This window comes from Setaria viridis, chromosome 4 (assembly GCF_005286985.2).
Source record: "Setaria viridis chromosome 4, Setaria_viridis_v4.0, whole genome shotgun sequence".
Classification (NCBI taxonomy): domain Eukaryota; kingdom Viridiplantae; phylum Streptophyta; class Magnoliopsida; order Poales; family Poaceae; genus Setaria; species Setaria viridis.
Genome location: NC_048266.2, coordinates 12,983,911 through 12,997,463, shown reverse-complemented (window position 1 = coordinate 12,997,463; position 13,553 = coordinate 12,983,911). Strand labels below are relative to the sequence as shown.

The following is a 13,553-nucleotide window of genomic DNA, read 5'->3' as shown; positions in this document are numbered from 1 at the left end:
TTCCAGCAGAAGGGTCTGGTTGTTCATTACTTGAACCAGATCAATAACCGGTGGGGGCGGTGGCTGCTGTGTCCCCAACTGACTTTCTCCCCTTCCTTCTGGCTGGCTCACTTCCTGCTCCTCAGGAAGTGCTGCCGAAGGCGGTTCTTGCCTTTCTGGCTGCCTCTCTGCATTGGGGGTGGCATGGGCCTGACTTGGGGAAGTCCTGGTGGCACGCTTGGGCGGCATCTGCAGATTGAGTGAGACTTTATGAGACTGTGATTTGGATTTTAGTGATCTTTAAAGTGGTAAATTCGTATTTTCGAAGAGACAGAATCCACCTCCTGTCGACAACACACAGACTAACAAGCAACAAACACAAGCGATTTTATTTATTTTGCCACGGGGGGGGGGGGGGGTACAACACTGCTGGGGGTAAAGCCAAAACACGTACTACACGACCGGTTACAGCAACACAACTGAAGGGGTACAACTCTAAACTGCGGACCATGACGGCTTCATTCCTTGGGCAATCCTGGCTGGGCATGCTACTCGCGAGGCGAGTCTTCTCCCTGGACTGAGTGATCTTCTATCGGAAGGAGAAGGGCCAGCACCTCATCCTTCAGAGTCCCGCCCCGTGGGAGGGGTCTCGGGAACCACTCCATCCGACACCTCGGAGTTCCTTTTTGAAGGTGGTGGTGCCGGGGTGGCGTCCGGGCTTTTCCGCTTACTGGGCCCTGGGGCAATGGGAATCCCTTCAAGGATCGGGGCCTCGTCGTCCTCGATGGCCACCATCCTCCTTCTGGCACGAATGGTGAGGTGGGCATCCTTCAGTTCCTTGGAGTGCCGATCCTCGGCCTCCTTAAGAGCCTCAACGGCAATGGCCTCATTGCTTTGAGCGGCTGCGGCTCGGGCTTCGGCGGCGGCTAACTTCACCTGAAGCCTCCTCACCATAACTTCTGCGTCCTCGGCCCTACGGGTCTGCTACTTCAACTTAGCAGCCTGCTCATCGTAGAGCTCGTCCAAGGTGAGAAGGTAGGCAGCCATGTGCAGCATAGTGGGGTCATCCTCGCGCTGTCCACGTCCTTCCAAGGTCCGTACCCGGGCCAGCCAAACCGGGCGGTTTTTCTTGACCGGCGGGTAGAACCTCATCGGAGTGCGGCCAATGTGCCTTTCATAGATCTGGCACAGGAAACGGAGGGCCTTCCGGGCTGCCACTTGATAAGTATCCTTGTGCCGGAAGCCGGTGGCAGTCACATTCCATGGCTGGATGTCCGGGTAGCGGCTACTCCGCCCGATGTAGATAATCATCTCACACCGAGGGGTCCCGCGGTCCTCGTACTCCCTGCTTGTGTACTCCGGACGCTCATAAATCCCGAGGCGGTCCATGCAGGCGAACAACAATCTGGGAAAACCAGGCTCCTCCAGGCAGTGGCTGTTGACCCATCCTTCCTCGGCCATCTGGAAAAGATCTGGGGCACAAATTAGTTTTACAATAGAGCAGAGGTAGGCAGAAATTTTGTAATTCTTTTTTTTTTGGTCAAAAAGGGCTAATCCGGTCCTAGGGTCGCGTCCTACAGCCAACGACAGCTCTGATACCACCTGAAGCGTCCCCACATAAGTAGAGACTAAATGTGATACAAATATTAGTCCCAGGAGGCTGATAGCACATTTATTCGACAGATAATTCAGTTACCGTACAACTCCCGGGGGAGTGGGCGTGAAAGCCACGCAGCGATAAGCAGTAAATAAATAACGGCGGCTAACCAAGCGACTGCCAAAAGACAGCACTCGGGGCTACACGGCAGCAGCAGCATCTTGGGTAGGCCAACACCACAGGCAGCGTCGGGTGCGGACACAACCTCTACTCAAGGTCCTCGGCGACGAAATCCGGGTCTTCCTCTGTAGCAACGAAGCAAGGGTGAGTACAAACGTACTCAGCAAGTCCAACCCCATCCACGGAGGGGGATACAAGCAAGTTTATGCACAGGTACAACAAGGATAGGCTATAGTTTGTTTGCGGTAAAGCTAAATTTTAACACATGCAGGGGATCATTTTCGAAAGGGTTTTTGTAAAGGTTTCCGTTAATACCCGAAACATTGAGTGGGGTTGATCCTACACAAAGGATCCAAGTTTTTATCGCTATCGGACTCCCCGTCCGCCATAGCGCACGGCACAACTGTCGGACTCTTCCAAAATCCAACACACACACACACCCACACATGACATCCTTGCCCAATTGCTAGTTATGTGACCAAGCCGTAACTCGTCCAATGCCGTGGACACGGCTACCCGGATAGGTTTTAACTCTGCAGAGGGTGTACACTTTTCCCACAAGTAGGGTACCATATCGCGATCACCTTAGTGACGGTACGGATCCTAACAAAGCCATTACCCACCTTAGCTAAGGCTGGCTAGCCCTCGAGGAAACACCCAAGGGGTTCACGGCTCGTCCACGAGACCATAACCAGGACCTAAGTCACCAAGATCTTACTCCTTTTCCATGGGCTCCCGTTGCTCACCAGCACCCCTAAGGACTAACAGTTCAGCTAGTGGGATTTATGCTAAGCCGTTGCCCATACAACGGTCGAGTGGTTGCACGATGGTGGAATTAGGCAAGATGACACATCAACTCGGTCCTTAAATATGACAAGATGGATATCTCCCGTCATTTCTCAACCACCCAGGTACGAGCACAACAAACTGGCACCCCACACAAGGAATACCCATCCATCCTGTCTACACATCCTTTTCCCCTGAACCCGAAAAGCCATTTTTCTCACTTACACACACACACATGTTCATTTTCTGAAAACACCATGGTAATAATGATTGCAGTTGAGTAATAAATTCCTAAGCGTTCTAGCAGTGGTTATCATCTAAACAGAGCAAGTCATATTTAGAGATAAACCTAGGATAGCAAGGAATGTTCGTAACAATCAAGGGGTGGCTATCCAACCATGTCTTGTGATGAAATAATATGCATTTTGTAAAACAGGCCAACAGGTTGTGTTTGAAAAACTAGGTATTAAGTATGCATCAAGGGGTGAGATTGGACTTGCCGTCTTCAAAGCCTTCCAAGAGTTCCTGCTCGCGGTACTGGTCCTCGGGCTCGTGCTCGCGGTCAAACTCCTCCTCGGGCTCCTCCTCGGGCGACGCCGGGCGGGCGACGCCGCGACCGGGGCCGGGTCGGGCACGCGGCCCGAGGGGAGGCGATGGCGTGGCCGGCACCGCGCCGAGCGGCGGGTCCCAGGCGAGCGGCGGACCGGATCGGCCGCCGGTATGGCGCCAGGAAGGGGGCGCCGGAGTAATGGCACTGGGGCCGGTGGTTCGGGCGCCAGGAAGAAGGAAGAGAAGGAGAGAGAAGAAGGAAGGAGGAAGAAGGAAGAAGAAGGAGGAAGAAAGGAGAAAAAAGAAAAGAAAATGGGGAGGGAAAAAGAGAAAGGAAAAGAGAGGGACCGACGGCAAATGCGGCACACGGTCGGAGCACGCGCGCGGTGGTCTGACGACGGCACGCGGCGAGATTTACGGCACAGATAGAAAGATAGGTGGGGGTCGGCATGGGTGCCGGGACGGCGAAATCGCCGGGGAGATTTCCGATTTCCGGGAGCTTAGCGGTAAAAAGATTTTAAAGGCAATTTTAATGGGTGATTTTAGTTGGTGATTTCTGCGGATGTTACAAATTTAGATTTTCTTTTGTTAGAATAATAGATTAAATTTGTCTATCACCATTTAAATCACAGAAATTTCTAGGAGTGTCCAAAATTAGTGAAACCAATTTTGTTAGGATTGTTTTATTTTCATTTATGCATTAAAATTCTTATACCTTAGGAAAAATAATAAAAATTTAGGTATTTGTTTAAATACCTTTTCATTAAGGTATTTAAATAAATACTTAACCTTTATTAAATGCATAAAATATGAAATAATGTTTTCATATTCACAAATTATTATTAACCCATAGGAAATTAGGTTTTGAGACTAGAAAATAATTATAATGTTTTCTAAAAATAAAAGAAAAAGCCTAAGGTAGGGTTAGTAAAGAAAATAAAAATGGTGGGTTAATCTTTTCGGGTTTTTGTGTGTTGGCTTGCAACTTTATCATGATAACTTGTGTAGTCACTTGTTGGATTGCAACTTTATCATGAAGGAAAGTTGTATAGTCTTGTATTCAAAAAGTTGCATCACTAACCCATGCATATGCTATATCGTAGACACCGAAGCACCTGGAGAGGATTTCTTGGAATTATCAGAAGAATCTTCGGAGTTTGAAGAGAGCATTGAGTTGATCCCCTGCGAAGCCAATCCGTCGGACAGTGCTAACATTTTTATAGAACAAGGCAAGCCCCGGTGCATTTATACCTATCTACTTTGGAATTATTATTTCATGTGTCCAATTTTTGGTTAATTTCTATATGAATGCATTAAGTCTAGGAGTTGATTGAAACCCATTCTTATGCATAGTCATACCTTGTTTTAGGGACATCTTTGCCACTTGTTCAAACAATTAGTAAGTAACCCAAGTTTAGAATTACTTAGATGCTTAAAGTAACTTGTTTACCGAACCTTAAGGTGAAATGTTGGGTCATACATGCTAATTATGGAAAGGTAGCTCAGAAGTCGAAAGGCAGGCAGAAGCTAGAGATGTTAGTTCTGTCTGCTAGTTTAATCTGGTTAAGACCCGATCGTTGTCTTAACCTTTGATCAAGTGAATGACACCTGATTACTTACTGGGTATGGGACCAGTAAAGCCCAGTAGGTTAGTAGACTCTCTGATCGGGAATATTTCGTACCCGTGCTTGACGTGGTGGAGATTGGCAGGGGTGTAGCCTGAAACTCACATGGAGATCAGGCCAGATGTGGGGTCCCATGTGGGGGTGCGTCCCTGAGTCCGGGTAGTCTTATTCCCAATCCTTGGGTTTGCTAATCGAAAGGTCGTTACGTACGACCCGGACAGTCATACATAGCTGGTGATCAGGGTGCTCTCCTGCAAGATGTAAATTGATCCGGATCGCCACAATTCTCGGTTATGAATGCACCTGATCACTGTTGAGCATCGTAGTATAAATTCATGAATGCAATGTCTATCCAATAATAATTTGATGTATGACTTAATATCTTATTGCTTGCAAAAGTATCTTCTTGTCATCATTTAGAATGGTTAGGTAATAACTTAATTGAGTTAAAAGATAAAGTTAAGGTTTCACTTTTAGTAAGCTCTTTTGGCAAAAAGTGTGTCAGCCAGTACACTAAACAGCTATCATGTAGTTTCAGAAAAACTATTATATTGGTTAGTTGGGTAAGCCTTGCTGAGTACCCCCGTACTCAAGGTTATCCCTTGTGGTTATTTCAGAAGCACCGCAGGAGACCGCAGAGGAGGAAGCCCCGAAAAACTAGGGTATTGTTACGAGTCTCGCAATACCCTCAGAAGAAAAACTTAAATGTTCATCTCCCACCTGGACCAGTTTATGTTTTAAACTCCTAGAATCTCTCTGACCTGCACTGTTAAGTTTATTTCAAACTACGTTCTGTAATAACTTGTACCTCATGTATGTATATAAAAATATAATGTTTGTTGATGCTTTCCCATCGTGGAAGCGATCCTGGTATATGGCTATGAGACGTGACGTGGATCTTTCGAGGAGTCCTAGGGACACTCGATAGACTACTGGACTTATACTGTTTTAAGTGCGTTTCGAATAATTGTTGTTTCGACAGTGATTAGGCGCATTTAAACCCGTTTAAGTTGGGCGGTTCCGCCACACATGGGATGCCATATCAGATTCTGGTGCATCGTAATAAGACTGTATGAGGCAATTTTGATATTTGTGTGGACATTTCGTAGGTGTCATGTATTTCGTGACACACAAATATAAGGAACGTCAAAAACCATGATATATGATGCTCAATTAGTGACGACGTCGTACAAGCGTGGGTTTATGATGTAAAAATGTGGTTACGATGCATATCGGTTCATCATAAATAGGAAAATCTCTGGTAGTGTTTATAATTCCAAACCAAAAGATCATAACCTACTTGACCCCAAACGCTGTTGCAAAAAGCTCGTTATCCTTTGTTTGAAGCACCTTTTTTTTAGAGTTAACAACTCGGTGAATTTCTTATTGGACACGCTATTTTTCTTTCATCATTGATATCTCTATGTGCATCATGCACCATCCAATATTGATCATCTTCATTCGCACAATATATCATGGAAAAGTATTTACTAGCATCCGCTACAATATCGTCATGTCTCTATTCTTTCTATATAATCATTCTTTCCCACGTGGCAACTCTCATCCTCCCCTTCACACCCACACAAATAGCTACCTTGGACATTGCTGCAACAAAATGCAATAAGGAGTGAGCAAATAATATATTACAATCCGCCGCCTCGAGCGTCACCGCTATATCCACTACCTTATCATCCCTGGAGAGAAGAAGGAAAATAGGTGGATGAGAAAAAAAATAGATGGGAAGAAAAATTTCACTCGGGGGTGTGATATTGCAATTATGGTATTTTATCACCATTTTCCGTTACCAGTAATCCGTCTTGAAAATTTTTTATGGGAAGAGAGATTTTTTTAGTAGGGGAAGAGAGAGTTAATAGTGGAGGGAACGGGATAATCCTTTCTAAAACTTCTCTCGCGGCGCATTTATGGCTGTTCCGCCCCGGCAACGACGCACAAATTCGGCCAGGCTCTGCTGGCTCGTGCCGCCGTCTGCCACGGCTCTTGCCGCCTCATCTCGAACGCTCGCCGCCTTCTCCGCCACCGCCTGGTCTCCCATCGCTGCCACCACCTGCTCCGCGATCTCCTCCGCTCCCACCACCGCCTCCTCCCCCTCCCAGCTCCACCGCTCCACCCACACGCCGAACCCAGCGCGCGCCACCACGCGGGCGTTCACCCGCTGGTCCGCGAACCTCGGCCACGCTAACACCGGCACGCCGTTCGCCGCCGCCTCCGTCACCGAGTTCCATCCGCAGTGGCTCACGAACAACCCCACCGCCGGGTGCCTCAGCACCTCGTCCTGCTCCACCCACGATTTGGTCACCAGGCCCCGGCCTTCCACCCGCCGCTGAAAGCCCTCGCCGAGCAGGTCGCTGAGCTCGCAGGCGTCGTCTCTGTCCACGACGGCGCCCTTCACGACCCACAAGAACCGGTGGCCGCACGCTTCCAGCCAGGCGGCGAGCTCTCTGATCTGGTCCCTGGCCAGGGCCTTGCGGCTGCCGAAGCTCACGTACACCACCGACCGCGGCGGCTGCGCGTCGAGCCACGCCCTGTAATTCCCCTGTTCTTCCGCTGCCTCCCGAAGGTTCAACGGCATAAGTGGCCCCACGGCGAACACCGGCGGGAGGCTGGCGACAACGGAGCCGCCCAGCAGAGCAGCGACGGCCTCCGGCTCCATGGCCTCGAAGGCGTTGACCAGGAGGCCGTCGGCTGCCACGAGCGCCCGGCCGTTCGCGACGAACTGCCGGGTGAAGATGTCGTCGGGATCGTGAAGCGCCTGCGGAATGGAGGATCTGGGGACGCGGCACACGCCGGGGACGTCGACGTCGCCGACGCTGTGTCCGGCGCCGCCGTTGGCGTCGAGGTAGGTGGGGAAGTAGGCTTTGAAGGAGAGCATCGTGGCCGACGCGGTGAAGAAGACGTAGCACGGGACGCGGAGCTCCCTGGCTACGGATATGGCCACGGAGGCCAGCGCGATGTCCGCGACGAGCGCCGACGCGCTGGCCCCGGCGAGCAGCGGGCCGAGGAGTAGGGGAGTGGAGCGGCGCAGGGCCTCGTAGCGGACGTAGAACGGGTCGGCGCCGGGGAACTCGGCCGACGCGTCCAGCGGGGCGAGACGGAGGTCGAGCCGCCGGACTGCGGGGAAAGCCGCGAAGAGCGCGGCGATGTGGCAGGATTCGGCGGACGACACCGTGGGTAGGGCCGTTACGAGGGAGACGTCGCAGCAGTGGCCAGCGGACAGCGCGACGGCGAGGCGGGTAAACGGGACCAGATGGCCCATGCCGGCGCTAGGGAAGAGGACGATGTGCGGCGTCGCTGCCGTTCCCTGGCAGTCGTCGGAGGTGGAGTTCGGCGGTGGCGGTGAGGACATCGTCGAACACTTGGGTTCCGTGAAGTGCGGGGCAAGGTGCTGGACTGGAGGTGGCTGGTGTACTGGTAGGTGTGATTTTGGAGTACTTGGACTACTTGACTAGTGGCCTGTTGCACGTCGAGGTGTGACGCTTGAACTTTGCTACCATACATGACATCTGCATGACTTCAGTAGGCGGCATGGGAATGAGGACCTGTTTTGGTTACGGTCAATGGGTGGCAAATATGATTTACCAAATTTTAGTAAAATTTTTTCACAACTGGGCCAAGAATTGATGACCAAAAGCTGAGTGAATTGGAGACCCCAGACCAGAGGGCCGAATGGGCCAACTACAAAATGCAGCACCATCTTTTCTGTAGAGCGTGCTATGAGGATTAACATGGATCTTGTTATGTCAAAAGTACACATATAAATTCACTTTTGAATACTTGAAAGTTTGAAGTATGATTTCTTAGGAGGATTTCACATTTTCAAAAGAAGTAGCTTGCACCAAACATTTCCTCTGCTTGTTATGTACACGACGGCACTCCCCACTCTCCACAGTGCATACAGGGGACATCAGCAGGGCTCAGGAAACAAAAAACAAAAATAAAAAATAAAAAACAATTCACAAGAAGCAAGCATCTTTATTTCACTGCTGCTCGGCATCATCGGTCTTGCCTACTGCCCGCGTCACGGCACCGCCCAACGAACTCTGCCAAGCTCCGGTAACTCGTGCCGCCCTTGGACGTGGCCGCCGCCGCCGCGGCGTCGCCGACCGCTGCTGCCTTCTTCGCCACCGTCTCGTCCGCCATCACGGCTTTGATCTTCTCCCCGACTTCCTCCCCGCTGACCAACCCTTCCTCCCCGTCCCAGCTCCACCGCTCCTCCCACGCGCCCAGCCCGCCGCGCGTCACCACGGCGGCGTTGATGCGCTGGTCGCCGAACCGCGGCCACGCCAGCACCGGCACGCCGAACGCCGCCGCCTCCGTCACTGAGTTCCACCCGCAGTGGCTGACGAACAGGCCGACGGACCCGTGCTGCAGGATCTCCTCCTGCTCCACCCACCCCTTGGTCACGAGGGCGCGCCCCCGCACCCGCTCCAGGAACCCGTGGCCGAGCAGGTCGCCGAGCTCGCCGGCGTCGTCCCTGTCCACGACTGTGCTCTTCACCACCCACAGGAACCGGTGGCCGCTGGCCTCGAGCCCCGCTGCGAGCTCCAGGAGCTGGTCCGGCGAGATGGCCGTGCGGCTGCCGAAGCTCACGTACACCACCGACCGCGCAGGCTGCGCGTCCAGCCACTGCATGTAACCGGCAGGATCTTTCGCCGGAAACATCACCGGGAGAAGCGGCCCCACGGCGAACACGAGCGGGAAGCTGGAGACAACCTTGCCTTCCCGCAGGGCCGTGACGGCCTCCGGCTCCAAGGCGTCGAACGTGTTGACAAGGATGCCGTCGGCGTCGACGAGGCCGCGTCCGTTCGCCACGAACTGCTGGGTGAAGAGGTGCTTCGGGTCGTGCAGTGCCTGCGGTACGGAGGACTTGGGGATCCGGTACACGCCGGGAATGTCGACGTCCCCGACGACGCCCGCGCGGCCGGCGGCGGAGTTGGCGTCCAGGTAGCCGGGGAAGTGGGCGCAGAAGGCGAGCATCGCGGCGGAGGCAGTGAACAGGACGTAGCACGGGACGCCGCACTCCCTAGCGACAGGCAGGACGACGGAGGCCAGCACGATGTCCGTGACGACCGCGGACGCGCCGGCGGTGGCGAGGAGCGGTCCCAGCAGCGGCGCGGAGCGGCGCATGGCCTCGAAGCGGAGGAAGAAGGGGTCGGCGCCGGGGAACTCGGACGCGTCGAACGGCGCCAGGCGGAAGTCGAGGCGGCGCACGGCCGGGTCCGCCGCGGCGAAGAGCGCCTCGAGGTGCCTGGCCTCCGCGGAGGACACGGTGGGGAGCACCGCGGCGACGGAGACGTCGCAGCCGTGGCCCGCCGACAGCGCGACGGCCAGGCGGCCGAACGGGACCAGGTGGCCCATGCCGGCGCTCGGGAGAAGGACGACGTGCGGCCGGGCGCCGGAGTGGTCGCCGGAGGTCGGCATCGCCGACGAGGACGCGATGGAATCCAACACCTGCTACCTGCTCCCGGCGAGGCAGTGGTGGTTGCAGCGGTCGCTGTGGGGTAGACCCGTGCGGATAGCTTCCGTGCTGTGGGTCATTATTAATAACGTGGCGCGCCACCGAACCTGCACCGCACAATGCAACAACCACGGCGGCCGTGCTGGAGCTCCGCCGGCCGCCCATTTTTCTGCTGTTGGCCGATCCTCTGTTCCAAATGGCTTGTATAGCTGCACATCCGAATACTTTTCAGGTTCTCGGTTATCTTAACGTACCTTTGCCTATAGTACAGAGGGAATTTACCTAATTTTCTGATGACATATATCACAAAGTAAAATAAGTATTGGATGAAGATAAGATTAATGTCCAAGGAAAGAAGACATCAATCAGGAAACTCGGGTCTACAGGTTATACAAGGGCCAAACGGGCGGTCCGGTCGGGCCTGGCACAACATGTATCAGGCCGGCCACAGTGGCAAGCTGGACCGGGCTGCCCGCTGTGCCGGCTCATTGGCCCAGGCCCGTCCCTTGGAGATCCTAATCGTGCCGGGCCAGCCCGTTAGGCCAACAAGCCCAGCGGGCTGTGCCACCCATTAGCCCATTCCGACCACACCACACCATATACATCACATGTTTAGCACAAGCGCATCTCACGTATGCATTATACATCACAAGTTTGTTACATTTAGACAAATTACATCTTACATATACATATTGCATTCTCACGTATGTATATGATAGGATTAGTTGGGGGCTGGGTTTATATGGGTCAGGGGAGATATGGCAGGCCAATCGGGCCAGCCAATTAAACAGGCCATGCTCGTGCCGACCCATGTGCCTCGGTAGTGGCCCAAGTTTGGCCCAGCATATCAGGCCATGCTGGTCCGGTCCTGTCCTTAACCGGGCCGGATCGTGCTAGTGCGGGGCCAAATTGTGCTGGGCCTCGTGCCGCACGTTTGGCCATGTATACTACTGTTGAAAACTTTGCCCTGATTTCATATTTAGGTGGAAACTTAGAAAATTTCTGCAGACGTATATCAAAATTCAAGTAAGTACTGAATGGACGATAACTATAGTGTACAAGCCAAACAAGAAGAGATGAATCAGGAAATGAGCAGCGCTGGCACCATATTTCTGGTCAGTTGTGTATAGCACACAAGAAAAAGAGTATTGTGGATCTGTGACACCACTACAACGTTGACCCTCAAACACAAAAAATTGCACAAGAAAAACTGCAAAAAAAGAAAAGGAGAGACTGTGAGGATCAGTGCCCAGATGGCGGTATTCCCTGCGATAGCTGGCATAGTCCAAGAGTCGAACGAACTCCTTTTTTTTTTATAACTTGCATTCATATTCATCCGTTAAAAGCAGAGTACATTTATGAGGTCAAACTGACCCCAGGATACAGACTGAAGTGCTCTAAGAACAGCACAACCTTGAACATGCGACTGCGTGGTACAAGATAAACTACAGGTACTTTGAGAGGTCACAGCTTTTGCCTGAGCAGCCAGACAGTGTGCAGCACCATTCTCTTGTCTTGAGATTTTTATCACTTGAATGCTTGTGTTGGATCGGAGAACCTGAAATTGAGATAGCCATGGCCTAAGCCTCCAAGGAGTAGGCGCGTAATCCTGCTGTAGAAGTGACACTGCTTGCTGACAGTCAGATGCCAAAGAAATACATTGAACCTGCAGAGCATTGGCTACCATGAGAACCGAATCCACCAAAGCTTTTGCATGAATGTGAAGGCGGCATCGATGTGGTGAAACCTTGAGGTCCAAAACAACTCCCAAACCTGCAAATGTAGAAGAGGTACTTGTACCATCAGGACGAAGTGCTGCATCTGTGAACGCCATATTGATTGCCTGCTGATCCGATCGCCTGGGAGAACCCTGCACAGCAACAGAAAACGAAGGAACCTGATGAAGGGTCTGATGAGCAGAGGAGGATGCACCGCCCGGCTGAGAAGTGTGATTTCCTGACTGAGTGGAGATAGGAGCATATAAAAGTGAAGTAGCAATGTCAGCTTGAGTCTCATAGTTAACTCTGCTAACAGACCATTTTTTGTTGTTAAATCTGAAATCATTTCTTGCTCTCCAAAGGTACCACAGCCTGGTAAAAATTTGCTGCAAAAGGTCATCTGAGAAATTATTTGTTAGAATTGTAGCTAAAGTATGTTGGAGACCATCAGGTTCAGGGGACAGCCGATCTGTTCTCAGAGGAGGATCTGCAGAGAACCAAACAGCTCTGGCAAAATCACACTCAAAAAAGAGATGGAAATCAGATTCATCATGCCCACAACATTTGCAAGTTTTGTCAATTCTAGAACTAAAGGTACCAGCTCTAAGACCTGTAGCAAGAGAGTGCCTGATCAACCTCCAAGAGAAAGCTTTGATGCGAGGAGGGATGATTTTGTGCTTCCAAATTTTATCCAGAATACTTAAAAGGACAGAAGAGATGCTACGAGGTCCCTGATTCGGGAGGGAGCGAACGGTTTGTGAAGAGAGGTATTTGTAAGCTTCTTTACTAGAGCAGATTCCCTGAACAGAAGGTTTCCAACAAAGAAGATCAGAATCAGAAGAAAGCACTTTGTCTGTCTGAAGAATGGAGGTAGCAGCTCTTTGTTGGAAGGTGGAGTTGAAAATATCCAGATTCCAAGAGGAGGTCTGAGAGCTCCAGAGATCAGAAACAGTATTGGGTAACTGAGTAGGAACTGAAGGAATAATTAGCTGATCATGAATGTTTTCCAAATATTAGAGTTGCCACTGTGAATCTAGATAATAGATTGTTGATACAAGTGATGTTTAACCTGAAGGATGGAGGACCAGAAGGCAGACCTAGGGCCATGCTAAGGTGATTGCCAAAAAGAAGAATTGTGAAAACATTTGGCTTTGAGAACAGATGTGAGAAAAGGATCTTTATTAGAGGCTACTAACCAAGCAGAGTGTAGCACCAAACTTTTGTTGACAGAATGTATATTTCTAATTCCCAGACCTCCAATAGCTTTAGGTTGGCAAATGCCATCCCAAGATCTGAAGTGAAAGGGCTTAGAAGAATCCTCATCTTGAACCCCTTGCCACCAGAAGCGACGAAGTATGGAATTGGTCTTCTCAGTGAAAGTTTTAGAAAAAAGAATATTCTGCATATAGTAAATGGGAATGGAAGCTAACACAGAATTGATATAAGTAATTCTACCTGCATGATTAAGCTTGTTTGCTTTGATCCCTGTCAATTTAGCCCTGAATTTGTGAAGGATGAAGCTGTAGGCTTGGGTTCTATCTTTGTAAGAGAAAACAATGGGATGATCAAGGTGAGTAGTGAACTCCTGTTTGGGAGTGACGTGCCTGGCGCCACCGGAGTAGAATAATGGCAGCTGTTTTTCC

The 13,553-nt window shown here is 51.3% G+C and overlaps 2 protein-coding genes across 2 annotated transcripts; both read right to left on the bottom strand.

The window, feature by feature from the left end:
- Nucleotides 1-6,128: 6,128 nt before the first annotated feature.
- Nucleotides 6,129-8,383, bottom strand: LOC117851226 (UDP-glycosyltransferase CGT). The gene has a single exon (XM_034733007.2). It carries the CDS (start codon nucleotides 8,078-8,080, stop codon nucleotides 6,614-6,616), a length of 1,467 nt encoding a protein of 488 aa, XP_034588898.1. The 5' UTR covers nucleotides 8,081-8,383; the 3' UTR covers nucleotides 6,129-6,613.
- Nucleotides 8,384-8,493: 110 nt separating this feature from the next.
- On the bottom strand, nucleotides 8,494-10,385 carry LOC117851227 (UDP-glycosyltransferase 708A6). Its single transcript, XM_034733008.2, has one exon. It carries the CDS (start codon nucleotides 10,153-10,155, stop codon nucleotides 8,728-8,730), a length of 1,428 nt encoding a protein of 475 aa, XP_034588899.1. The 5' UTR covers nucleotides 10,156-10,385; the 3' UTR covers nucleotides 8,494-8,727.
- Between the last annotated feature and the right edge of the window lie 3,168 nt (nucleotides 10,386-13,553).

What these genes read in the sequence shown, in the direction of transcription:
- LOC117851226 (XM_034733007.2), bottom strand. Translation starts at nt 8,080, where the DNA reads ATGTCCTCACCGCCACCGCCGAACTCCACCTCCGACGACTGCCAGGGA.
- LOC117851227 (XM_034733008.2), bottom strand. Translation starts at nt 10,155, where the DNA reads ATGCCGACCTCCGGCGACCACTCCGGCGCCCGGCCGCACGTCGTCCTT.